Source organism: Heptranchias perlo, chromosome 1 (assembly GCF_035084215.1).
Source record: "Heptranchias perlo isolate sHepPer1 chromosome 1, sHepPer1.hap1, whole genome shotgun sequence".
Taxonomy (NCBI): Eukaryota; Metazoa; Chordata; class Chondrichthyes; order Hexanchiformes; family Hexanchidae; genus Heptranchias; species Heptranchias perlo.
The window spans coordinates 139800132-139826124 of NC_090325.1; the positions used below are offsets into that span (position 1 = coordinate 139800132).

Genomic DNA, 25993 nt, shown 5'->3' on the forward strand with positions numbered 1-25993 from the left:
GAGCTCCCGTGGCATTACTCGTCACTAGGTAATGATCTGTAACAGTTGTGTGTGAAATGTTCAGAAGTGTTTTAATACAATAGGCTGCTGCATAAATACAAGCCCCCTTTTTCCTTCTGTAACCTTCTTAGTGTCTTTCAGTCTAATTCTTTATGTCCCCCGTGCTGTCTTTCTCTTCTACATTTTTTTCTCTCTCCATACAACTGTCATGCAGTTTTTTCATTGTAATGCCTGTATTTCTGTACACAGCTATTTCACTCACTCTTTCCTTATGACCTTTTCTGTAATTCTCTTCTTTCCTCTGTCACCTAATGTTTCTGCATGACTTTCATTTATATATTCCTTGAGTCAATTTCTATGTCTCACCTTTATTATACCCAGAGTATGCATAATGGCAGCAAACAAGTAGCATGTCAGAGATGGATATTGGATTGGGTGAAGACAGGCTGTGCAGGAGCTGATGCATTATGCATAGAATCATAAAAAATTTATGGCATAGAAGGCGGCCATTCGGCCCATCGTGTCTGCACCTGCCAAAAATTAGCCTCCTAGCCTAATCCCACTTTCCAGCACTTGGTCCGTAGCCTTGTAGGTTATGCCACTTCAGGTGCATATCCACGTACTTTTTAAAATGTGATGAGGATTTCTGCCTCTACCACCCTTTCAGGCAGTGAGTTCCAGACCCCCACCACCCTCTGGGTGAAAAAAAATGTCCTCAGCTCCCGTCTAATCCTTCTACCAATCACTTTAAATCTATGCCCCCTGCTAATTGACCTCTTTACTAGGGCCAATGTAAGGAGTCTTACAACACCAGGTTATAGTCCAACAGCTTTATTTGGAATCACAAGCTTTCGGAGCTTTCCTCCTACACTCACCTGACGAAGGAGGAAAGCTCCGAAAGCTTGTGATTCCAAATAAAGCTGTTGGGCTATAACCTGGTGTTGTAAGACTCCTTACATTTGTCCACCCCAGTCCATCACCGGCATCTCCACATCATCTTTGCTAGGGGAAATAGGTCATAAGAACATAAGAAATAGGAGCAGGAGTAGGCCAATCGGCGCTTCGAGCCTGCTCCGCCATTTAATAAGATCATGGCTGATCTGATCCTAACCTCAAATCTAAATTCATGTCCAATTTCCTGCCCGCTCCCCGTAACCCCTAGGTCCTTCCTATCCACTCTATCTAGGCTCCTCGTAATTTTGTACAACTCAATTAAATCACCCCTCAGCTTCCTCTGTTCCAAAGAAAACAAGCCCAGCCTATCCAATCTTTCCTCATAGCTAAAATTCTCCAATCTTGGCAACATCCTCATAAATCTCCTCCGTATCCTCTCTAGTGCAATCACATCTTTCCTGTATTGTGGTGACCAAAACTGTACACAGTACTCAAGCTGTGGCCTAACTAATGTTGTATACAGTTCTAGCATAATCTCCCTGCTCTTATATTCTATGCCTCAGCTAATAAAGGAAAGGTAAGAAAACTGAATCACCGGCTCCAGGTGCGATTTGGGCTTGAATACAGATTAGGTCTGGCAGCAATGATGGGGTGGGAAACTCATGAAAAAGTTGCCTGTACTCTACTAATATTAAAAAAGAACTGACAAAGAGCAGGAATGCAGAGCTCTTTCCTGGGAGGCAGAGTGCAAGTCATGACCTGAAATATAATGCCAGCTTTGCTGGAGGCACTTAGCACTCTGCAGTCTAAGTGGTTGCTGCCACTGATTAAGAGCACTCAAGTGATGGGTCTCAACTGTAAACATACAGCAATATTTTAAATTAATATCTATCTAAGCAACCCTTCCACATTCAGTGGTTTGTTTTTTCATTGACATTTGCCATTACATTTATTGTTACTTAATTCATGCTTTATGTACAGTCAGGCCCATGAACAGGAGCCCTGATAATTTCTGTTCATTTTTGTACAGGGAAAGCTATCTTCAGAAGCTTTGCACTGAAACAGTTCAGTATTTATTTCAATTATGATAAGTAAGTAATAGGCTGGGTTTTTGCTTAAGATTGCATGTGATATTTATTACAGTAATACAAATTTCTGATTTACAATTCACTTATATAACAGCCCCATAGACCACATTTCTGGCATAGTAGATGTAGTAATCTTATCATGTCCCAATTTCTTCATGACTTAGTCAACATAAGTATAGTGTAGTCAGTCCTGTTGCATTAGATAATCTGGTTCAACTTTCCTCATTTTTATTTGTTTATTTCAATACAACTTGGATCAAATATTTGTACCTGGCACGGTTTTGTTTCCTTCTTTGCGAAATGAAGCAAAGCACTACAGTAATTTTCCTTTTGTTTTTGAAAAATTGAAGCAGTGGAAGAATATTCAGTACAGCCTCACTTGATAAACATTTTTCTCAGGTTGGGATATCAGAGACAGTGTTGTAACAACATGTAACTGGGTCACTTAGCGTATAGAACAAACTGTTCTTAGTTTTATCAGGATCAGTTTAATAAAAATTACTGCAGAGTGGTCATCTGTGAGTTATGGCTAATCCGTCATTCCCATGGGTGACCATAATTGAAGATTGCTCTGTTTAATACAGGTGACTTATATACAGGTCATACTATTATTAGTTGGCTTGTAGAATACATCTTTATACTACTTTAGTCAATTCCTGTTTAATTTAACTGGACTCCATTATCCATCAATTGTCAATAACTGCCAGGAATTTGTCTTTCATAATGGCAGATAATCAAGGTTCCCAGTATAAAGCATGTACAAAATAAAACAAAATCAACTATGTGAAAGTGGCAAAAAAATAATAAAAGGTCTTTCTCTCTACAATATTTTGTGCCATTGCTTGATGCCAATATTCTCAAAAATATATCCAATGAACATCCTACTATGTATACCGTGGGTACAAAATAACACAAATTTTAATGATCCTAGTTTGCAATCCTTATTCTCTGCTGCAAACACTGATTTAAACAGCAGTAACAGAAGACTCAAAGTATCTAAAGCAAACTGAACTCAACAAGACCGAGAGCCCAGACGTGGAAGTTTAAATTCTCTTGTGGTAAAATTAGATATTTTTAATAAACATAACAGTTTGATACAAACTCAAAACAAAAGCAAGACGGATTCATACAGTTTGAAACCATCACTCAATATAGTCAAAATCTTCTGGAATTCCAAAAGCCTTATCAATTTGATTCTGTTCAAATCCAAATTTTTTCTTTGCCCAGGATTTTATGGCATACACATTATCTAGAAGAACAAACAGAAATGACTTAACATTAAAGAACAGCTGAGTCTCCATTGTGACATTTGGAAACGGATAATAAAGAACTGTGATAACTTTACTGTGAAATACAGGTCTTTTGTAACATACCAGTCCACCTATTGGCTGCATCTTTTGCTACCTTGTTTATCTGCCCTATAAAAAGACACAAAAAAAATCATTCAGAAAGGCCACATTACCCGTACTTAACAAACTTATTCTTCCTAACTGGGGAATATGCAGGGTAATATTTTATCTGCCTACTGTACCAACAGAAATCGCAATAGATTAGGATTATATAGCATCAATTTAAATTCAAATTTAGACTAGGTAACGGATTGTAGCTACCAAACCCAACAGACTAGTTACCATTGTTAAGAAGTATTCAAATAGTTTCCTTTTTGTTTACTTCTTTGGTCAATTGTCATGGTCCATGTTTCAGGATGGATGCAGTGGTCAACCTAAAAAAATGGGTAACCACACAGCTATCAAAGTAGTGGTAGGAAAATACTGGATAAGAAAATACCACCTATCATGCATTCAACATATTGATAATCTACAAACAATTTTGATTTAGAAATACAGCTGATCCCGATCCAGTCAATCAGCCTCACAGCAATGAAATTACTACAGCCGTACAACCATTAAAAAAAATATATATTCTGCACCAACTGATATGAAAAATACATTATAGATGCACTCTAACAATCAATGTTACAAGTTTGTATGACTAAATGCTTTGATACCCTCCACTGCCAAATAGAGAGCAGTTCTGTATCATCAGCTCTCAATATAATGAAGTCACCATACACTGTTCACAAAAAAAAAGGAACTAGGTCCATACTGTCTGGAACTGAAAACTGCTCATTCCAGGTACAGCATCATCTTTTAAGGCAATGTGAAATCATCATACTTCACTGGTAAGCACGCGTTACTGTGCCAAAACATCAAAATATACTGCTTAGCCATTATCAGGTTGTTTAGTAACCTCCACTTCACAGGTCCAAAGGCACCTCCACTGGAAGTGTCGTTTGGGTTTATCTAAACCTCAATTTAAACTAATTTAGAGAAGCAAAATCTTCAGAATGCAAATATCAGAACTATTTTGACTAAACTAAATGGATTAGTTACTCACTGATTTCTTCGATTACTTCTGGATCACATTCTTGGTATTTTTCCAGCTCTGTTTTCAACTGATTCCTTTGGTGTCGAAGTCCCTCCAATTCTTTTAACATAGTTGCACGACTCTCCTATTTTTAAAATAAACATTTTAATGCCATTATGCACAGATAATTTGTAATTGATAATGTAACATAGCAGGTTTAAAAGTCATCAGCCCTGAATTTCCATGGGGTTCTCCCGATCTCTCATCGCAACTTTGGTGGACACCATGGAGAAATGGCCATTAACTAACAAATAATTAGCTAATGGCTAATTATTTATTAATCCTGCTAGAGAACCCCTGCAGGCAATAGTTTTCAAATTTACATTAAATGGGTAGAATTACAAGTGGTTAAGTTTAAAACATTTTAAACACAGAAGAACCCTATTATGATTAACATTGCCAAAATGTAATCATGATTAAAGATCAATTCATGAATAAAGTTATTCTTGTTCAATGCATTGCAAATTGTTAGCTGCACCAAAACATTGGATACCTCTTTTACTAAGTGGAGATAAAATTCACCCATCATCCGTTAGCCCCACTAGATGTTCCTATCATGCACAATACGCTACAGTCAGCATTTTTAAAGTCACCAGTTAAACCCAAAAGAAAATCAGGAGTGTGTGAAGGTTCATCTTACTATAATCAACAATGGCTTCTTAGTTTAAAGAAACTATTAAAAACCACTAAAAGCAACATGCAGAAATTAAAAGGTGACATAGCTCTCCTTTACAAAATGGGTAAAAGTGCTCAATTTGGATAAAGAATATTTATAAAATCAGGCTATAAGTAGCACCCACTCTGACTTTTTGCTATAACTATTGCTACTGCATAGAAGCAACATGGAAGAAATACTTAGATGAGTATTCAGAGTGGTATATAATCACTATTAATATTCCCACACATTATCAGAATAATTGCTTTGGAAAGGACGCTTCAACTCTTCCTCTGGAACCTATAGAAGCATCACCTGCATCTTGTTCACCAATCAACTGTTGACTATGAGGACAGAATAATCTACATTAGGTTTTCTGTTAGATAAACTCACTTTGATGACCTGTGACCTAGCAGTGCTCAAGCAAAAAGTACGTCATGGTTTTTAGATCTGGCAGTCAACAAAAAGATCTACATCTCAGCTTGCGACAGCTTAACATACCTCATGGTAGCTTCAGTTACATTTCTCACCCTAAAAATACATTTGAGTTGCGTGGCCGGGTGCCTAGCAAAAGGAAGTGCATTTTTTGCTTTAAAGGGTGAGAAACATTACAATTGTGGATGACAGATCGCAAAAGTAGCAGCAACACACCCAAGTGGGTGCATTGGCACCGTTACAAATCCAGGTCTACTGTCGATACCTTCTCGGGTTCCATGGTGTCAGTTCCTCCCATAAGCAATCTGAGCGTTTTCTTTTTTTTTAGATGGGAGTTGACTCACATTGCCCTATATCTACTTGTAAGATAGTGTCATGCAGTGTGTGTAACAATAATATCCCCTTAAGACCTGAACCAGATATTTATATCTTTTACACATGTACCTTCTTCAATCTCTCTGAAGGCAGATGGAGCGAATACTTAGTGAGGTGAGGCTTGCTATGAATCATTCAGCTGCTTTCTTTCACAGCAAGTGAACATAAAGCCATAATTATGATCAGATTCATTTAATTCAAATCAGTACAGCTCATCTTTGGGTAATGATACAAAATAAAGAACAAGCTATGCTTCCCCAGATCAATGAATCACCTTACTTGAGCTAAACATGATGAAGGTGATCTTCAACTTTCTCCTGAAACAGGTGCAAAGTAAGCAGAGTGGTTGGTCTGCCTGCTCATTTAAATGCAGCCTGTGAGCTGCGGACGCCTTGCAGCAGCTCTCTGGTTGTGGGAGGGTGGCAAATCAGCCGGCTGAATTGAATTGGCCAGCAGGTCCGGCTGGTGGGTCACAGGTTGGCTCGTTCCTGTTCCTCCTCACCGTACAGAAATAAAAATCAAAAGTTTCCTCGACCATTTTTTCAAGCAGCCTTTAAGGACCGCTCCACTCATTTGTACCTGATAATTGCAGTTATGGGTTCTACAACTGGCATAGGACTCCAATTTGCATTTTTAAGAACTCTCCCACTGGAAACAGGTGGGCGAACTGCTTGCACAGTTACAGGCCTGCCTGAAAATTGCATCAGGTGCGCCACAGGCATCAATGGGATGGCTGAAGTGCCTTCCCCTGCCCCGATTTTCAACTACCAGTTGCCTGTTTTTCAGGCGAGAAACGAACATCTACCAATTGAAAATCGTCCTCTACGCCTTTTGACTATTCTTCAGTATTTCTGACTTTTCCCACTTCAGAGAAGGCCCCCACAGCTTATCTTTACACAAATCTGACTGTCAACATGCGGGTCTTTGTTCACCTCATTTCTGCCCCATAGGAAGCTGGTGCTTGGCTCGTGGTCCCTCTCCAGTGGTTGGCCAGAAGAGCTGCTAATCAAACTTGCATCCGTGCCCCCTCCCTTTGAAACTAGCATCATGAAAAGCTCAACAGGAAGGAACATTCCATCATCCTACAGTGTGAATGATTGTTGGAAGCCCCTGGGATTGTTCCCAGTCCTCCTGAATAACAGCATGAATTTCTGGCTTTAATACATACTTTGAGAATGCTTCAAACCTATGGTTTTCATTTTTAAACCTATGCAAATAGGCTCTGTTTTAAAATCCAACATTTAAAAGTAATTCTTTCACAAATTCTCTCTGTGGAAAAATGGTCAAAATAATCCCAAAATGTGGTGGCTACATACAAAAAGAAATAACTCGCATTTATATAGCGCCTGTCACGATCTCAGGTCATCCCAAAGTGTTTCACAGCCAATGAAGTGTAATCACTGTTGTAATGTAGGATAACATCAAGTTTGAATCCAAAATCACCAAAAAACAATTCAACAGGTGCAGCAGGTTCAATATTCCAACGATAATTTTGACCCACAAAGTATTTTCACAAACATTGAAGATTTTTGCATGTGCACTTTGTTTTTCCTTAGCTTTCCTGAAACCAGTGATTCATGCAGTAGTACAGTTCCACAAGTGCCAGGAGCTCACTGGGTACCTCACCAGAGCGGTCATGCCTCATGTATGTTATCAGGCTTTTTGACCATGGGAAGGGGAAGGTGGGGCATCACAGCTGAGCTCGATCATGTCCCCACGTGACATCCAGGAGGTAGCTCTAGTGATTAAAATGGCTGACTTTGGCTGATTTTCCCCTTCCTTAGCCAGTAGGCACTAGAGTCAACTGCAGTGCTCCCAAAGCCACCATAACTGAAATTTGCAAATTCAGTACACCAACACTACAACAACTTGCATTTTGTTAGTGCCTCTAATGTAGAAAAACATTCCAAAACTCTTCACAGAGACATGTAGGGAAAAAAAAATGGATGTCAAGCCAAAGAGTTAGAGATTAGGAAGGGTGACCAAAAGCTTGGTCAAAGAGGTGGGTTCTAATCAGGGTCTAAAAGGAGGAGAGAGAGGTGCAGAGATTTAGGGAGGGTATTCCAATGGGTTAACCTCTGACTTAGTCTGTTTAATGCTACAAGGTGCATTTACCATTTAGACGTCAGACAAAAGCACAATTTGGATAATTTGAACATACTGTACTAGTTACATTAAGGACTTTTTTTCAACTTAAAAATTCAACAGGAACTGTATGGTGCAACAGATTAGAACCTCTTCAACTCTTTGACTTGGCTTTAATTGCAATGAAAATCTCCCCTCTCTGCCAGCTTGTAATGGCCTTATATGACAGTAGCACGAATAGTCTCAAACCCATTCCCAGTAAGAGAATGTCTGCAGCACAAATCTATCAACAAATTGGCAATCTCAAATGCCATAAGGGCAGTTTGAATAGGAAACAAAGGCCCCGTGTAAGAGGTTTGGGTGAGTAGCACATTATTGGTACAGAATTGGCAGAGAACAGCTTTGCTCTGACTCTGCCTTATTTGGGAATGAGTGATGCACTTTAGCACAAAAATGACATATGAAACAAGTGATGTGTATTTTGAAATCAGGAAAAGGTCTGTCAGCATTAATAAAAAATAAGTGGTGCACCAGTACTGTGTTTGCTGCACTAGATGTCGCACAAGTTTTCTCAAACATGATTTGTTCGTGTTGAAAAATAATTTGGTTTCCTACTTTTGTAGGAGATAGACCCAGTACATTTACCTGCATTTGCTTAAAGAAAAGGTCCTCTGTTGGTGCTAAAAATAGAAAAAACTTCAAATGCTGGATTCTGTAATATAGTAAATGCAGTGAGTCTATCCCCACCTGGACTGGAAAAAAGGATATAGGGACCGATTTTTTGTCTCCACTACATTCACACCCAAAAACAACAATGGCAGTCAGAAAATCTAGTGGGATTTGGTCCCATCCACCTAATGAGTTTCTGGGGCTGCCCAATTTTCTGGAGGATGCAGGGTTTCTGGGAGCTTCCTTTGCATATTTAAAAGGGTGATGGAAAGTCTGGACACTAAGTCCCCAGCTCGTCCATGGAAACCTGGTGAGGAGGAGGCCTCTGGCAGACTTGGAAGCAGGCTTATGTGGTTTATGCCTACTTGTGAATTTGTCTTGGTGTTGTTTTAATTATCATTAAAAACCTTTGTGACCTTTGACATTTTTTTTTCCACTGAGCACCATTTATTGGCAGAGGCTTTGCCTAAACGGATACTCTGAGCTGACGTGTTCAGAGAAAAAGGAGGTGTGGATGGATGACAGGCAGGTCAACCTGCCTGAGGGGTACTCGAGGCCCTTCCCAAACAAAGCTGCCTGACTAACCATTACGCTAGGAGGTTCTCGAGAAGCAACCCAAATCACAAGTCGTGCTTTCCATGGTACTGCACGAAAGGTGGCACATCAGAGTGATCAGGCAACAGCATTGCCCCTTTGGTCACATCTACCAAAATGCCACCAATCATTTCTGCAGACCCTGCCAAACCCACCTAGGAATGACTATGAGAATCTGCCTTTTCAGTGTCTAGATCAGCAGAGACGGATGCTGAGCTGTGCCATCTGCAGTAAGAACACCTGCAGCTGCTGTGCACCATACAGTGCGCACGTGTGCAGGGACAGCAGCAGTCAGCTGTGGCCTTAAACTTGACTTCACCTCTTGTAAGCAAGCTGCAATCATGACCTATGGGATTGTGCTACAGAGTGGCGCAGATAAATAACCTTCCTCACAAGAATCTCATGCAGCCTCACTTTAATTACAGCAGCTAAACAGGAGGCTAGGCTATTCTGTACTTGGCTGCAGGCTCATGCTTACACCCAAGGCTTATTTTCCCTTCATGAGCCCTGTTACTACTTAACAGTCTTCATTAGAGAAGAGGATGCTGCCAATGTAGCAGTAAAGGAGGAGGTAGTAGTGATATTGGATAGGATAAAAACTGATAAAGAGGAGGTACTTAAAGGTTGGCAGTACTCAAAGCAGAAAAGTCACCCGATCCAGATGAGAGGCATCCTAGGTTACTGAGGGAAGTAAAGGTAGAAATTGCAGAGGCTCTGGCCACAATCTTCCAATCCTCCTTAGATATGGAGGTGGTGCCAGAGGTCTGGAGGATTGCAAATGTTACACCACTGTTCAAAAAAGGGGAGAGAGAATTACAGGCCAGTCAACCTAACTTCGGTGGTGAGGAAACTTTTAGAGGCGATAATCCAGGACAAAATAAATTGGCACTTGGAAAAGTATGGGCTAATGAATGAAAGTCAGCACGGATTTGTTAAAGGAAAATCGTGTTTTACTAACTTGATTGAGTTCTTTGATGAAGTAACGGAGAGGGTTGATCATAGAAATTCACAGCACAGAAGGAGGCCATAGAGCTTTCCAGCCTAATCCCACTTTCCAGCTCTTGGTCCGTAGCCTTGTAGATTACAGCACTTCATAGGAACAGGAGTAGGCTATTCAGCCCCTCGTGCCTGCTCCGCCATTTGATAATATCATGGCTGATCTGTGATCTAACTCCACAAAACTGCCTTTGGTCCATATCCCTTAATACGTTTGGTTACCAAAAAGCTATCTATCTCACATTTAAATTTAGCAATTGAGCTAGTATCAATTGCCGTTTGCGGAAGAGAGCTCCAAACTTCTACAACCCTTTGTGTGTAGAAATGTTTTCTAATCTCACTCCTGAAAGGTTTGGCTCTAATTTTTAGACTGTGCCCCCTACTCCTAGAATCCCCAACCAGCAGAAATAGTTTCTCTCTATCCACCCTATCCGTTCCCCTTAATATCTTATAAACTTCGATCAGATCACCCCTTAACCTTCGAAACTCCAGAGAATACAACCCCAATTTGTGTAATCTCTCCTCGTAACTTAACCCTTGAAGTCAGGGTATCATTCTAGTAAACCTACGCTGCACTCCCTCCAAGGCCAATATGTCCTTCCGAAGGTGCGGTGCCCAGAACTGCTCACAGCACTCCAGGTGCGGTCTAACCAGGGTTTTGTATAGCTGCAGTATAACTTCTGCCCCCTTGTACTCTAGTCCTCTAGATATAAAGGCCAGCATTCCATTAGCCTTATTGATTATTTTCTGCACCTGTTCATGACACTTCAATGATCTATGTACCTGAACCCCTAAGTCCCTTTGGACATCCACTGTTTTTAACTTTTTACCATTTAGAAAGTACCCTGTTCTATCCTTTTTTGATCCAAAGTGGAAGACCTCACATTTGTCTACATTGAATTCTATTTGCCACAGTTTTGCCCATTCACCTAATCTATCAATATCGCTTTGTAATTTTATGTTTTCATCTACACTGCTTACAATGCCACCAATCTTTGTGTCATCGGCAAACTTAGATATGAGACTTTCTATGCCTTCATCTAAGTTCTTAATAAATATTGTGAATAATTGAGGCCCCGAGACAGATCCCTGCGGGACTCAACTAGTCACATCCTGCCAATGTGAGTACCTTCCCATTATCCCTACTCTGTCGCCTTTCGCTCAGCCAACTTCCTAACCAAGTCCGTACTTTTCCCTCGATTCCATGGGCTTCTATCTTAGCTAACAGTCTCTTATGTGGGACCTTATCAAATGCCTTCTGGAAGTCCATATAAATAACATCCATTGACATTCCCCTGTCCACTACTTTAGTCACCTCTTCAAAAAATTCAATCAGGTTTGTCAGGCACGACCTACCTTTCACAAATCCATGCTGGCTCTCTCTGATTAACTGAAAATTCTCAAGGTGTTCAGTCACCCTATCCTTAATTATAGACTCCAGCATTTTCCCCACAACAGATGTTAGGCTAACTGGTCTATAATTCCCTGGTTTCCCTCCCTCTCCTTTCTTAAAAAGCGGAGTGACATGTGCAATTTTCCAATCTAGAGGGACAGTTCCTGAATCTAGAGAACTTTGAAAGATTATAGTTAGGGCATCTGCAATCTGCTCATCTACCTCCTTTAAAACCCTGGGATGGAAACCATCTGGTCCTGGGGATTTGTCACTCTTTGGTGCTATTATTTTCTTCATTACTGTTGCTTTACTTATATTAATTTTATCGAGTCCCTGTCCCCGATTCAATATTAGTTTTCTTGGGATTTCCGGCATGCTATCCTCATTTTCTACTGTAAATACTGACGCAAAGTAATTGTTCAACAAGTCCACCATTTCCCCATTGTCAATGACAATATCCCCACTTTCAGTTTTTAAGGGGCCAACACTGCTCCTGACCACCCTCTTTTTCCTAATGTAACTATAAAAGTTCTTCGTATTGGTTTTGATATCCCTTGCAAGTTTCTTTTCATACTCTCTTTTTGTAGCTCTTACTATCTGTTTTGTGACCCTTTGTTGATCTTTCCCATTTGCCAGGATCTGTGCCATTTTTTGCCTTTTTGTATGCCCTTTCCTTATGTCTTATACTGTCCCTTACCTCTTTAGTTGTCCATGGCTGTTTTTTTTGGCAAGTAGAGTTCTTGCGCCTCAGGGGTATAAACTGATTCTGTATCCAAGTACTTTTTAAATGCGATGAGGGTTTCTGCCTCCACTACCCTTTCAGGCAGTGAGTGCCAGGCCCCAACCACCCTCTGGGTGAAAACATTTCTCCTCAACTCCCCTCTAATCCTTCTACCAATTACTTTAAACCTATGTCCCCTGGTTATTGACCTCTCTGCTAAGGGAAACAGGTTCTTCCTGTCCACTCTATCTAGGTCCCTCATACTTTTATACACTTCAATTAAATCTCCTCTCAGCCTCCTCTGTTCCAAATAAAACAACCTCAGCCTGTCCAATCTTTTCTCATAGCTGAAATTCTCCAGTCCTGGCAACATCCTCATAAATCTCCACTGTACCCCCTCTAGTGCAATCACACCTTTCCTGTAACGTGGTGACCAGAACTGTGCACAATACCCTAGCTGTGGCCTAATGTTTTATACAGTTCTAGCATAACCTCCCTGCTCTTGTATTCTATGCCTCAGCTAACAAAGGAAAGTATCGTATGCCTTCTTAACCACCTTATCTACCCATCTTGCTACCTTCAGGGATCTGTAGACTTGCACTCCAAGGTCCTTCTGTTCCTCTACACTTCTCATAATCCTACCATTTATTGTGTATCCCCTTGCCTTGTTTGCCCTCCCCAAATGCATTACCTCACACTTCTCCGGATTGAATTCCATTTGCCACTTTTCTGCCCACCTGACCAGTCCATTGATATCTTCCTGCAGTCTACGGCTTTCTTCCTCACTATCAACCACACTGCCAACTTTTGAATCATCTGCAAACTTCTTAATCATGCCCCCTTCATTTAAGTCTAAATCATTGATATGTACCTCAAAAAGCAAGGGACCTAGTACTGAGCCCTGCAGAACCCCATGGGAAACAGCCTTCCAGTCACAAAAATCACCCGTCGACAATTACCTTTTGCTTCCTACCACTGAGCCAATTTTGGATCGAACTCTCTATTTTCCCTTGGATCCCATGGGCTTTTACTTTCCTGATCAGTCTGCTATGTAGGACCTTGTCAAAAGCCTTGCTAAAATTTATGTAGACTACATCAAATACGCTACCCTCATCGACCCTCCTTGTTATCTCCTCAAAAAATTCAATCAAGTTAGTCAGACACGGTCTTCCCATAACAAATCCATGCAGGCTGTGCTTGATTAATCAGTGTCTTTCTAAATGACGATTAATACTATCCTTCAGAATTTTTTCCAATAATTTGCCAACCAAGGTTAGGCTGACCAGCCTGAAATTACTCGGTCTATCCCTTTCTCCCTTTCTAAACAATGGTACAACGTTAACAGTCCTCCAATCCTCCAGCACCACACCTGTAACCAGAGAGGATTGTAAAATAATGGTCAGAGCTCCCGCCATTCCCTCTCTTGCTTCGCTTAACAGCCTGGGATACATTTCATCTGAGCTTGACGATTTATCTACTTTTAAAGATGCTAAACCCCTTAATATTTCCCCTCTCACTATGTTGATGAGGGTAGTGCGGTTGATGTTGTGTATATGGACTTTCAAAAGGCATTTAATAAAGTACCACATGATAGGCTTGTAAGCAAAATTAAAGCCCATGGGATTAAAGGGACAGTGGCAGCATGGATACAAAATTGGCTAAGAGACAGAAAGAAGAGAGTAGTGGTGAACAGTTGTTTCTCAGACTGGCAGGAAGTATATAGTGGAGTCGCCTGGGGGTCGGTATTAGGACCACTGCTCTTTTTGATATATATTAATGACCTGGACTTGGGTACAGAGAATATAATTTCAAAGTTTGCAGATGACACGAAACTCGGAAATGTAGTAAACAATGTGGAGGATAGTAACAGACTTCAGGAGGCCATAGACAGACTTGTGAAACAAGCAGACACATGGCAGATGAAATTTAATGTAGAGAAGTGTGAAGTGATGCATTTTGGTAGGAAGAATGAGGAAAGGCAATATAAACTAAATGGTACGATATTAAAGGGGGTACAGAAACAAAGAGACCTGGGGGTGTACGTAAACAAATCTTTGAAGGTGGCAAGACAAGTTGAGAAGGCTATTAAAAAAGCATATGGGATCCTGGGCTTTATTAATAGAGACATAGAAAACAAAAGCAAGGAAGATATGCTAAACCTTTATAAAACACTTGTTAGGCCTCAGTTGGAGTGTTCAATTCTGGGCACCACACTTTAGGAAAGATGTTGAGGCTTTAGAGAGGGTGCAGAAGAGATTTACTAGAATGGTACCAGGGATGAGGGACTTCAATTATGTGGAGAGACTGGAGAAGCTGGGGTTGTTCTCCTTAGAGCAGAGAAGGTTCAGAGATTTGATAGAGGTGTTCAAATCATGAAGGGCTTTGATAGAGTAAATAAGGAGAAACTGAATCCAGTGGCAGAAGGGTCGGTAACCAGAGGACACAGATTTACATTGACTGGCAAAGGAACCAGAGGTGACATAAGTTTGCATTTTTTTTTTAACACAGCGTGTTGTTATGAATGCACTGCCTAAAAGGGTGGTGGAAGCAGATTCAATAATAACTTTCAAAAGGGAATTGGATAAACACTTGAAAGGAAAAAATTTACAGGGCTATGGGGAAAGAGCAGGGAAACGGGACTAATTGGATAGCTCTTTCAAACAGCCGGCCCAGGCCCGATGGGCCAAATGGCCTCCTTTTGTGCTGTAACATACTATGATTTCCTTGTCCCTTCATCCTTGGGAAAGGCTGCTGATGGATCAAGATACCGTTTAAGGCTCTCCATAAGGTTTTTGGATTGATGTCCTTCTCCTTGTGACACTCTTTTTAATTGCCAAATGCCTTTAAATTTCACATACAATTTTCCCTTCCTACCAATGGCGTCATCCCATGACCCATCCAAATCGGCACCTGGAGCTGTGACAAAATATGCAAATGAGCTCACACAGAAAATTGAGTACTATTTGCATTTGAAAGGTAGGGTGTTATTAAAACAGTACAAACCAAACGAAGCAATTCACAGGTCATCGCATGTGTATGTGTGTATTTTCCCTCTCCCTTTATTCGGTTCCTTTTTAAAATAAGTGTTTTTCTAATATCCTACCACTCTGATAGAGGGTCCACACCTGAAACGTTAACTCTCCCCACAGATATTGACTGATCTGCTGAATTTTTCCAGCATTTTCTGGTTTTGTTTTAAACCAAATTAAAACTGACATAGACCAGATTTAAAAAATGGCCCCATGTTGTTTTGGGTAAATACCCTTCACCAGGAGCACTGATAAACGGGCTCTACCCGAAAGGTTAGACTATCTTTACAGATGCTGATGGTTCCAGTGTGTACAGCCAGCATTTTCTGTTTTTACTTCATTTGCTTTTTTTAAAAAATAAATGTAGACTCCCTATTTCTCCATCAGATTCTTCAGTTTTGTTTTTTTGACCCTCAGAACAAAATACAACTGTCTTGCTGTTCCCTACATCTCTAAAATACAAATAAACACTACTTATTTTAATCCAATTTTTAAAAAAAAGTTTCTGGAGGCTAGATTTCCTAAATTGCTTTAGAATTAGGCAGTCATTTTCTGCTTAAAAGACTCCTTTCAATTCCTCTGTAAATAATTGCTGGGAAGGGTTTCCTGGTAAGAAAAGGGTTGGATAAAAATAAAGTTTTTAGCAATATCAAGTCTAGGTGAATCTTCTTATCGAAGATGTATTTTTAAACTACTGGTCATGCGTACTATATCAGATACACTGATGCATTGTTGGTGCAGTGTTACATAGACACATTTTAAAAGGACCACTAAACTAAAATACAGGGAATTGAAATATCCCTATTACTTTGTTTGTATCCTGTCAAAACATGCAAATCATGTGGGGTTTTGGAAACTATGGGCATGGTTTTATCTCCGAGCTGGGTACCCCACACGTCCAGACATTCACGTGGGGAACCCGGAAGCAAATTGAGTGCGTTGCAATTTGCGATCGCAACTCAGTTGAAGGTGAGTATTTGAGCTTCCGGGTTTCCCACGTGCCAGGCAGCCAGACTGACAGGCTAGCTGCCTGTCAACAGTCAAAAAAGCTGCAAATCAGAGAGGGGGGTGGGAGGGACAGAGCGAGAGATCATCAGCAATGGAGAAATTCGGAGGGAGGTGGGAGGGGGGGAGTGGACGACATCGGGGGGTCCAGCCAGTATCGGAGGGGGTGGTTCTGTTGGTCAGGTGAGCTTGTTGGGCCTGAGTGAAGCACTCCTGCTCCTCCAGGCCCATAAGCAGTGCAATAAAGGCACTTACCTCATGGATCAGGCCCTTCCCGCCTGCTTGCATTTGACGTGAATTGGAAGCGATGGGAAACCCGAAGAGGTGAGGTTAAATTCATTTAAGTTTTCCAATACAGAAAATATTAAGTACCTCAAGTATTTTAATGATATACATTGCCCCTTTAAGTATCAGACCGCCAGCTTTAAGTGGGGGCTGGACTTCCTGGTGTCTGTTGTGCGCACGCATACAAACCTGCCTGGGTTAAACCCTGAAGTGGGCGCGTGGGAGCCGCGATGCGGTCCCGCTCCAAAAAGTTATTATTCTAACCTCCCACCTGCTCCCAACCCACACATTCTTGGAGGTTAAAATTGCCCCCTAGATATCACAATGGTTTCTTTCTGCCAGAGAGTCAAAAGTACTTAGTGGACAGAAAATACATTTAAAAAAAATAATACAACCTCTATATTTGATTTATAAAGAAAATTATCTCAAAAATAAAACGTCAATCAGAAAATGTTGGTGGGAAACATTCTGGTCATTTGAAGAAGTACTTAAAAAAGACATGTCTTGCCCCAGTCAATATCGACATCAGCTTTTAAAAATACATCCATGCCCACCATGACTTTTAAATTCTAGGAAGAATGCAGGCAGCTTTCAGAAATGTTAATATGTCACTAAACGCAACAACAACTTGCATTTATATAACGCCTTTGACGTAGATAAACATCCCAAAGCACTTCACAGAGACGTAATCGAAGAAAAGAATGCCAATCCAAAGGAGATATTAGGAAGATCAACCAAAAGCTTGATCAAAGGGATGGGGTTTAAGGAGAGTCATAAAGGACAAAAGGGGGAGGTGGAGAGCAGGAGGAATTTAGCAAGCGGCCTCAGTGGCTGAAGGCACAATTTCCTATGATTTGGCAAAGTGAGGGGAGGATGCACAAGAGGCTAGAGACAAAGGAACAGAGAGTTGGCGGGGAAAGGGTTGTAGTACTGGAGAAGGTAAGTGAGATAGCAAGGGCCGAGGTCATGGAGAAACTTAATCAGGAGAATTCCCCAAATGACTCAATTGCTAAATTTTTTTTTAAAGTTCGTTCATGGGATGTGGGCGTCGCTGGCGAGGCCAGCATTTATTGCCCATCCCTAATTGCCCTTGAGAAGGTGTGGTGAGGGTTCTCCCACAGTGCTGTTAGGAAGGGAGTTCCAGGATTTTGACCCAGCGACGATGAAGCAACGGCGATATATTTCCAAGTCGGGATGGTGTGTGACTTGGAGGGGAATGTGCAGGTGGTGTTTTCCCATGTGCCTGCTGCTCTTGTCCTTCTAGGTGGTAGAGGTCACGGGTTTGGGAGGTGCTGTCGAAGAAGCCTTGGCGAGTTGCTGCAGTGCATCCTGTGGATGGTACACCCTGCAGCCACTGTGCGCCGGTGGTGAAGGGAGTGAATGTTTAGGGTGCCAATCAAGCGGGCTGCTTTGTCCTGGATGGTGTCGAGCTTCGAGTGTTGTTGGAGCTGCACACTCCTGACTTGTGCCTTGTAGATGGTGGAAAGGCTTTGGGGAATCAGGAGGTGAGTTACCTCAGGAGGCCACAGAATACCCAGCCTCTGACCTGCTCTTGTAGCCACAGTATTTATATGGCTGGTCCAGTTAAGTTTCTGGTCAATGGTGACCCCCCCAGGATGTTGATGGTGGGGGATTCGGTGATGGTAATGCTGTTGAATGTCAAGCGAAGGTGGTTAGACTCTCTCTTGTTGGAGATGGTCATTGCCTGGCACTTGTCTGGCGCGAATGTTACTTGCCACTTATCAGCCCAAGCCTGGATGTTGTCCGGGTCTTGTTGCATGCGGGCTTGGACTGGTTCATTATCTGAAGGGTTGCGAATGGAACTGAACACTGTGCAATCATCAGCAAACATCCCCATTTCTGACCTTTTGATGGAGGGAAGGTCATTGATGAAGATGGTTGGGCCTAGGGACACTGCCCTGAGGAACTCCTGCAGCAATGTCCTGGGGCTGAGATGATTGGCCTCCAACAACCACTACCATCTTCCTTTGTGCTGGATATGACCTGCATGATGCATAAATGAACTGCATGGTGTGATACTAAGCTGGAAGGTTCTAGGTTCGCTCCCTAGCCCTGCATTAGTTGATCAGATGTGTTACTGAAGAAAGGTGCTGCAATTGACCTCAGTATCTTCAGCTATGGAACAGCACAGAGGAAAAATAAAGGCCTGGATTCCTGCTCACAATCACAATCAAGTGACTCCTGCAATAAATGCATGTATCCGTGAGGGGAGGACAGGATTAACTGTGACATGCACACCAGATAGACTGTACTTGTCTAGACTCCCCGGGAGGAACGGTCACTTGGGTGAAGTAATATAGGGTTGCCAACACCCACAGAAACATACCCCAGCATGAATCATCATCTTGAGAGAGGAGGGGAGAAGATTAGGTAAAAAAGACGCTCTTCAATAATAAATTTGTGCATTACTTTCACAATCCAATGGAACCTTTTAATTTGCACAAGATTTCACTGCAGCAGGAATCAGCTGAAGTGGTGAGTGAAGTATGAGACAAATGTTTGTTCAGATGCAGCTGGAAAGGGCAGAGTTGGATGTATAATTGCAGAAACTTGCACTCAAAGCAGCGAAAAGTAAATTAGAAAAAAAAAAGATATGTATTGTAGAAAATTCTTTCAGATTATGAACAGCTGCAGGAAGAATAACAAAGAAATGAAGTAGAGGAAAAAAAATAGGAATAAATTTAAGCCAAATTGAGAAATGCAGATGTAGAGTTGAAAGGTCAAGATGTTTCTCCCAGGAATTAAGTTTTCAAAACTGCAATTAAGACATTCAACCTGTCTGAAAATGATTAAGCACAGTTCATAATTACTGACCATTCTAGCACAAGCCTAAGAAAGATAGATTGAAATAAAATAATATTGTATTTTTGAGAGGCAAATTCCACATTTTAGGACCAAAAAAATTGATTAACATGCAGAATTCATTATAAATAGGTTGTAAATGTTGTTACAAGAATATCTCCCACAGTGTTGCTCACAGCAAGTCAGAGGTTACATTGTTCTATAACAATAGGGGTCTTATGCCATACATTACAAATTTATCAAAACTACCAATTTACAGTGACTGAATAAGTTAAATTCCATTTTTAATGCATAGTATTTTGGGATTTCTACTAGTGTTTTGGGGATTAAATTCCATGTCTGTTCATTACTCTGTAAAACTGCAAATAAATGGTGTGTATATAATCTCTTAGGATAGATAAACAGCAAGGTGGTATGCAAAATGTACCAGGTTGGAGGTAAATACTTGGTAGTTAGCAGAACTGAAAAGGGGGCCATAGGGTTTAACAGCAGGGAGTTGATCATGGGCTTCAGTGGCACTTGGGGATTTTTGCAGCAGCAGGGTGAGTGTGTTGGATTTTGGCAGCTGATAGGTACCTTGTTGTTTGGCAGCACTGTGGAGGGGGAACCTAGGATTTGGCCCATCACTGGGATCTGTCAGCATTGGGGGAGGGGTCCCAGTCTGGCAGTAGTCATTTGTAAGATTTAATAGATCTTTGCAAACATTGAATTAATTATTGTGTGGAAGGTTTGTGGGAAAATACAGTTCTCTTTAGACAAAGAAATATCAGATGCATAAATAAATATACAGATTCCACTGTGTCACTGCCTCTCTGGAAAAGTAAATAAACACATGGTTGCTTTAATAAAATGTATTTTTATTTTTCAACCAACAAACCCAAGTCAGTAATACTTGCAATGCTTGGAAAATGGGTTGGCGGATCAGGCTTGCCACTGACATCTTCTATAAATGGTCTGTCTTTCTGGCACTCATATAAACTACCCAAGGTCAGAATCCCAAAATATTGTTTTAGTTGAAAAACTGAAAATAATGCTTTACTTTATCAAGGTGATATACATATAAATTATCATACACAGCTTCCAGGACTTTCCTCAACAGCAAATCATGTGTCTTTCAAACAGCTGCCTATGATTAGTTTTTGAATAAATCATGCAAACAATAGGGCAACATCTTTTTGGAGTTTCATACGCTGTCTGAGTGAACTGTGAAGTTAGTGGCTTTTATTTAAAAGTTTATTTGAAAACCTATTAAAATTCACCATGCAATTTGTATTTAAATCATTTTCAAAAACACAAACTGAAATACTGAGAAACAATTTATCTTTTCCACTAAAGAAAACAAATAGATCAAATGGAATTCAAACAAATAAAAGCTGTTAAAGGTAATCATGCTGCGTTATATTTGAAATTAATTTCTGTGTTTTCATTTCTCTTGCACGCAAATGGACACGCAGCTTCGGTTTTAAAAACCATGAAGAAATTTACCTGAATGAAGCTTATGCAATTAGTCCTCTAGTTTTTCCTCAAACAGATACTGTTAGAGGCTGAAGAGAAACAGTCCACCAAAATGGGCTGACAAAATGGCATGATGCATGCTGGGAAAGTTTACATTACTCTTGCTCGGACTCCAGGATCTGCCTTCAACTAACCTCAGTCACAACTCTGGGCAAAACATAGTCTAATTCCAGGCTCCTGGGAGGGACGGAGGGCTTCAAGTAAAAATATTAAATGAAGCTACTCAAAAACACAAAAAAAAACTTTACTTAAGTTCAATGAAGCATTTGTGAAATATGTAATTTTTCATGTCTTTATGTTATAAACCTTAATAGAAATTTCAGTTACTGAGAAAAAAAAGTTGTAGACAAAGTTAAAAAGCATACGGGATCATGGGCTTTATAAATAGAGGCATGGAGTACAAATGCAAGGAAGTTATGTTGAACTTTTATAAAACATTGGTTTGGCCACAACTGGAGTACTGTGTCCAATTCTGGGCACTGCACTTCAGGAAGGATGTGAAAGCCTTAGACAGGGTGCAGAAAAGATTTACTAGAATGGTTCCAGGGATGAGGGACTTCAGTTTTATGGATAGACTGGAGAAGCTGGGGTTCTTCTTCTTACAGCAGAAAAGGTTGAGAGGAGATTTGATAGAAGTGTTCAAAATCATGAAAGGTTTAGATAAAGTAAATAAAGAGAAACTGTTCCCATTGGCAGAAGGGTCAAGAACCAGAGAACACAGATTTAAGGCGATTGGCAAAAGAACCAAAGGCAACGTGAGGAAAAACGTTTTTTTAAAAAAACAGCGGGTAGTTATGATCTGGAATGCACTGCCTGAAAGGGTGGTGGAAGTAGATTCAATCTTGGCCTTCAAAAAGGAATTGGATAAATACTTGAAGGGAAAAAATTTGCAGGGCTATGGGGAAACAGCAGGGGAACGGGACTAGCTGGATTGTTCTTATAAAGAGCCGGCACGGGCTCGATGGCCTCCCTTCTGTGCTTTAACAATTCTATGGTTCTGAATATTTTTCAAAGTGTTGAGTGATTTGATTGGCTCTTTGCATTTATTAGTAGGTTCTCCTGATTGTTCATTTGGAACTGGTTGTTAATACATCCTCAGTAGTTTTTCATTAGTAACTTTCTAGCCAGTTTCCACACTTCTGCTTCTATATTCCCCAGCCCTTCAGTTCTAATTTGTTGCAGTTAAACTTTGAACAAAAGTACAATGGCAAAAATGTGATCTTTCAGGAAGTAAGCATGACACTCAACAGGAAATGTGCATTCACCAACCATTAATCGATAGGAGCACTATATCCCCAGACCTTTGTAAAGAGCTATGGGGGAACGGGATGTACAGTAATGTCTGGTCCTTCTATGTCTTGCCCCTTTAATCTGGCAGAAACTTCCCTTTGATATGCCACAATGTACTTTCCAGCACACATCTTGGGTTAGGTTTCATGTCAGTGGTGATTGAGGCACATCAATATAAACTGGCAATGGACTCAAATCAGATCTGCTCCATTCTAGTCAAGTTATTGCTCCCCCACCACCATTATTCGTGCTTTATTGCTCCTACCCCCCAATAAATAAAAATCTTTTGCAGGTGCATATGTCAATCTACCTCACGTATGCACAAATATATTTAAATTAAAACAATTTCTTTTGATAGAAGGAACTTTATAAACACCACAGTGGGAGTAGCCAAAAGCAGGGCAGCTGTATTTAATGCACCTACACAGTCAGGTTATGACAGTCTGTCTTAGCATAGAACAGACTCATTTGCCCACCTATCGACATTTGAACACATCCACTAAGCCATCTTATCACCATCTCCTTGGAACAGTCAAAGGACACAACCAAAGATATTTACATGCCTCCAGAATCAGGACATATGGATTTTAAAAAGTTCCTTGACCAGTGATAAAATTTCATTCCCATTCCTTTGTGATTGCTACAACAGTACTTTGAATGCTGGAGGGTTAGTAAAATCAGGTTAGTTAAAATGCTAATATATGACTATTAATTAGTGCATTTCTGGGTATGTTCTGCTAAGCTATACAACTTTGCCCACCCAGCCCCAACCAAAGACAAAGGTTTTACAAAATTCATGCCAATACCACAGTTCAAACAAATATTCCACAAAAACACTATTCGACAACTGTGGTATTTGTTGTTCATTGCACCACCAGCCCTCATTCCCCAAAAAAGTGTCCCAGTACATATGCATGTTCATTTGATGTATTCTAAATATTATTTATGACCCTTTGGACATAATAGAAATTTTAAATCCTGCTTTCCTGGTTGATAGGTTTCGGCAATTTTCTCTTACCCTCGTTACGGATTCGGGTCTGCCATAGATACAGCCAATCATTCTGAAGCGGTCTGAGTTTCTTGCTATTGTGCAAGTTGAATCACACCGTCCTATATCTATTTTCACGATAGCATATCCCAGGAATGGAACAATAGAATCCCCTTATGATCTGGACCAGATACTAGTGTCCTTTGCATGTGTATTTTTTCGATCTCTCCAACAGAGATCACTAGTTGAGTCGAGGCCAATACGAATACATAAGCTACTTTATTCCCATAGCCAGGTAAAAAATACATACCAGTTGCAGTTGGTTTTGCTTACTTCCATCAATACAACTTGTCTTTGCATAATAATATAAAAATAATGAACATGCTATGCTATCCCACTTCAGTGGGTTGTTTTGTTTGACTAGACCCCCTCTCCTGTGTTCCATCCTCCTCACAATACTTTCCAGTCTTAGTGTCCCCCCCCCCCAGCTTTTGTAGCTCTGGTTTTAAAAGCTGGACTCCAATGTCAGCTTCAAGTCAAATTGACTACCCCTCACCTAGGGCAGAATCCACCAACCTAACTTGGCAATAACCCATGCTGAGTTCAAATGAATAGAGTCATCAAAGCAGCAATGTGTGTGAATGACGATGGAATGTCAAACTATCTTTCATCGTCCCCAGGACACTGTTCCAGATGTCCTGCCTGAAACCTAATCTACACTTGCCAGCCCCGGCTCTGCTGTGAATTTAACCCCCTATTAAATTTAGTTTAATAGCAGCATTTTTGACATATATTAACCTGCCCCTTTGGTGGCTTAGTCTAAAATCTCAAAACATGACACTTTTCTTCTGCTAAGGGGATGATTCCAACTGAGGTACAATACCACGGTGGTGGTCCACCAGTATCTTGTCCCATTGGCTATTCTTCTTGTCTGCTGAGACAGAGCCCGATATTAGGAGGGAGGCGAGTTGGCAGCGAGGGGTCGACTGGGCGCGTGGGTAACGTGCCCAGTGAAATCGGGGTGCTCCGCATGCGATCGCAGCCTAATTGAAAGCACTTACGCGTGCTTCCGGGTTTCCCCTTCCAGACCTGCGCAGCCGGCGCACTGCGCACCCGCATCGCAGGCTGTCAGCAGGAGGAGCCCTATTTAAAGGGGCAGTCCTCCAACAATCTTCCTGCAGCAAAGAACCGTTTTGGGAGCATGGAGCAGGCCAGAGGCAAGGCTGCTCTAAGGTTCTCTGACTCCTCAATCCAGGTGCTGCTCGATGGGGTGAGGAGTAGGAGAGAAATTTTTTCCCCATCTGATGGGAGGAGGTGGCCTCCCTCTGCCACCAAGGCCTGGCTGGAGGTGGCCGAGGAGGTCAGCAGCAGCAGCGTGTGCCAAACCTGGGTCCAGTGCAGAAAACGCTTTAATGACCTAACCAGGTCAGCCAAAGTGAGTATACTTACGCATTCTCCCACACTCCGTCTTCCACATCACCTCCACCACCACACAACTCCTTCTGCACTGCCACCACAACGTTCTCGCATCACTCCTCACATCGACTCAACCATCATCTTCACCTTGCCTGCACTTACTCACCGCCCCAGTTCCCATTCGAACACAACCACACAACCCAATCCTCATACACTCTCATGGCTATGTCTCAAACGCACCCTCCCATGCATCTCCCCCACGGTCACCCCCACCCACACCAATGCATGCAGCGGGTCACTATGCAACCATCACTCAATCATGCATCTCTGTGTTTTGTCTTGGTAGGAGAAGAGATGCCAGAATGCCCGGGAGAGGGCAAGGACAGGAGGGGAACCGCCACACCAGGTGGTCCTAACAGATGCGGAGCAGCAGGCATTGGAACTAAGCCGGACGCTGGAGTGCCTATCCGTGGTGGACGCCGAGACTAGGAGCACACAAATGGCTGGTGATAGAAATCTAACATTCAGCACTCATGATCTTAGCTTCACTTGGCATCTGCAGCACCTCAACATCAGTCCACATGCTTAATATTGCTTTCTGTTCTCTTGCAGAGCCATCTGCGACCGTCGTGACTGCGGAGGGCGATTTCTCAGAGGTCCTACCGGCCTGAGGGTGCATCATCACATCTGAGCCAGCCATCCACCAGCGTAGATACACACACCTCGGTGGGTCCCTGTCCTCAGTTAGTTGGGCTTGCACATGGTGTGTCACCACGCACATGAGCACGAGCAGATCCTGGTGGCAGGGGCAGCCGTGGAGAGTCTGCGTCAGTGGGAGCACTCTTCTCCAGGCTCTGCGCAGCTGGACCCAGATGCTGAATCCTGGGGGCCAGCCATGAAAAGGAGACATCGAGGGCCAACAGCACATTGCCGAGATACTGGAACAGGTGCCATGTGCACTCCACAATCGCGTAGAGGATGGAGGAGTCCAACTCCTGCATGAGTGGAATGGTGGCACAGGTAACAGGAGGGTATCTCCAAGGTGCTGTCACAGGGACGTGAAGGCATCTCTGAGATAGTGTGGCGGGTAGGTGCGGGAATGTCTATGATGGAGGCTAGCCTTTCCTCCATCGAGCTTCAAGCACGGCTCAACAATGAGCCCATTCAGGCCCTGACAACGGCCGTTCGGATTCAGGGTGAGCAACATTCTGCCGCCTTAAACAGGCTGACAGATACATTACAACTGGCCTTCCAAGGCTTCATACAAGTCCTCCAAACTGTCGTCCAGCAGGGTGGAAGGAGTGATGTGG

At 41.8% G+C, this 25993-nt stretch overlaps 1 protein-coding gene across 2 annotated transcripts in view; it reads right to left on the reverse strand.

Annotated features, from left to right (window-relative positions):
- Nucleotides 1–971: 971 nt before the first annotated feature.
- mnd1 (meiotic nuclear divisions 1 homolog (S. cerevisiae)) overlaps nucleotides 972–25993 on the reverse strand; it is a 64084-nt gene continuing 39062 nt past the window's right edge. For both annotated transcript variants that reach the window (XM_068007894.1, XM_068007979.1), the window contains exons 6-8: nucleotides 4380–4494; nucleotides 3356–3400; nucleotides 972–3231 (exon numbers count right to left, since the gene is read on the reverse strand). In XM_068007894.1, coding sequence (XP_067863995.1) covers nucleotides 3125–3231; nucleotides 3356–3400; nucleotides 4380–4494 — 267 coding nt within the window. In that variant the 3' untranslated portion in view covers nucleotides 972–3124. The remainder of the gene's footprint in view (nucleotides 3232–3355; nucleotides 3401–4379; nucleotides 4495–25993) is intronic.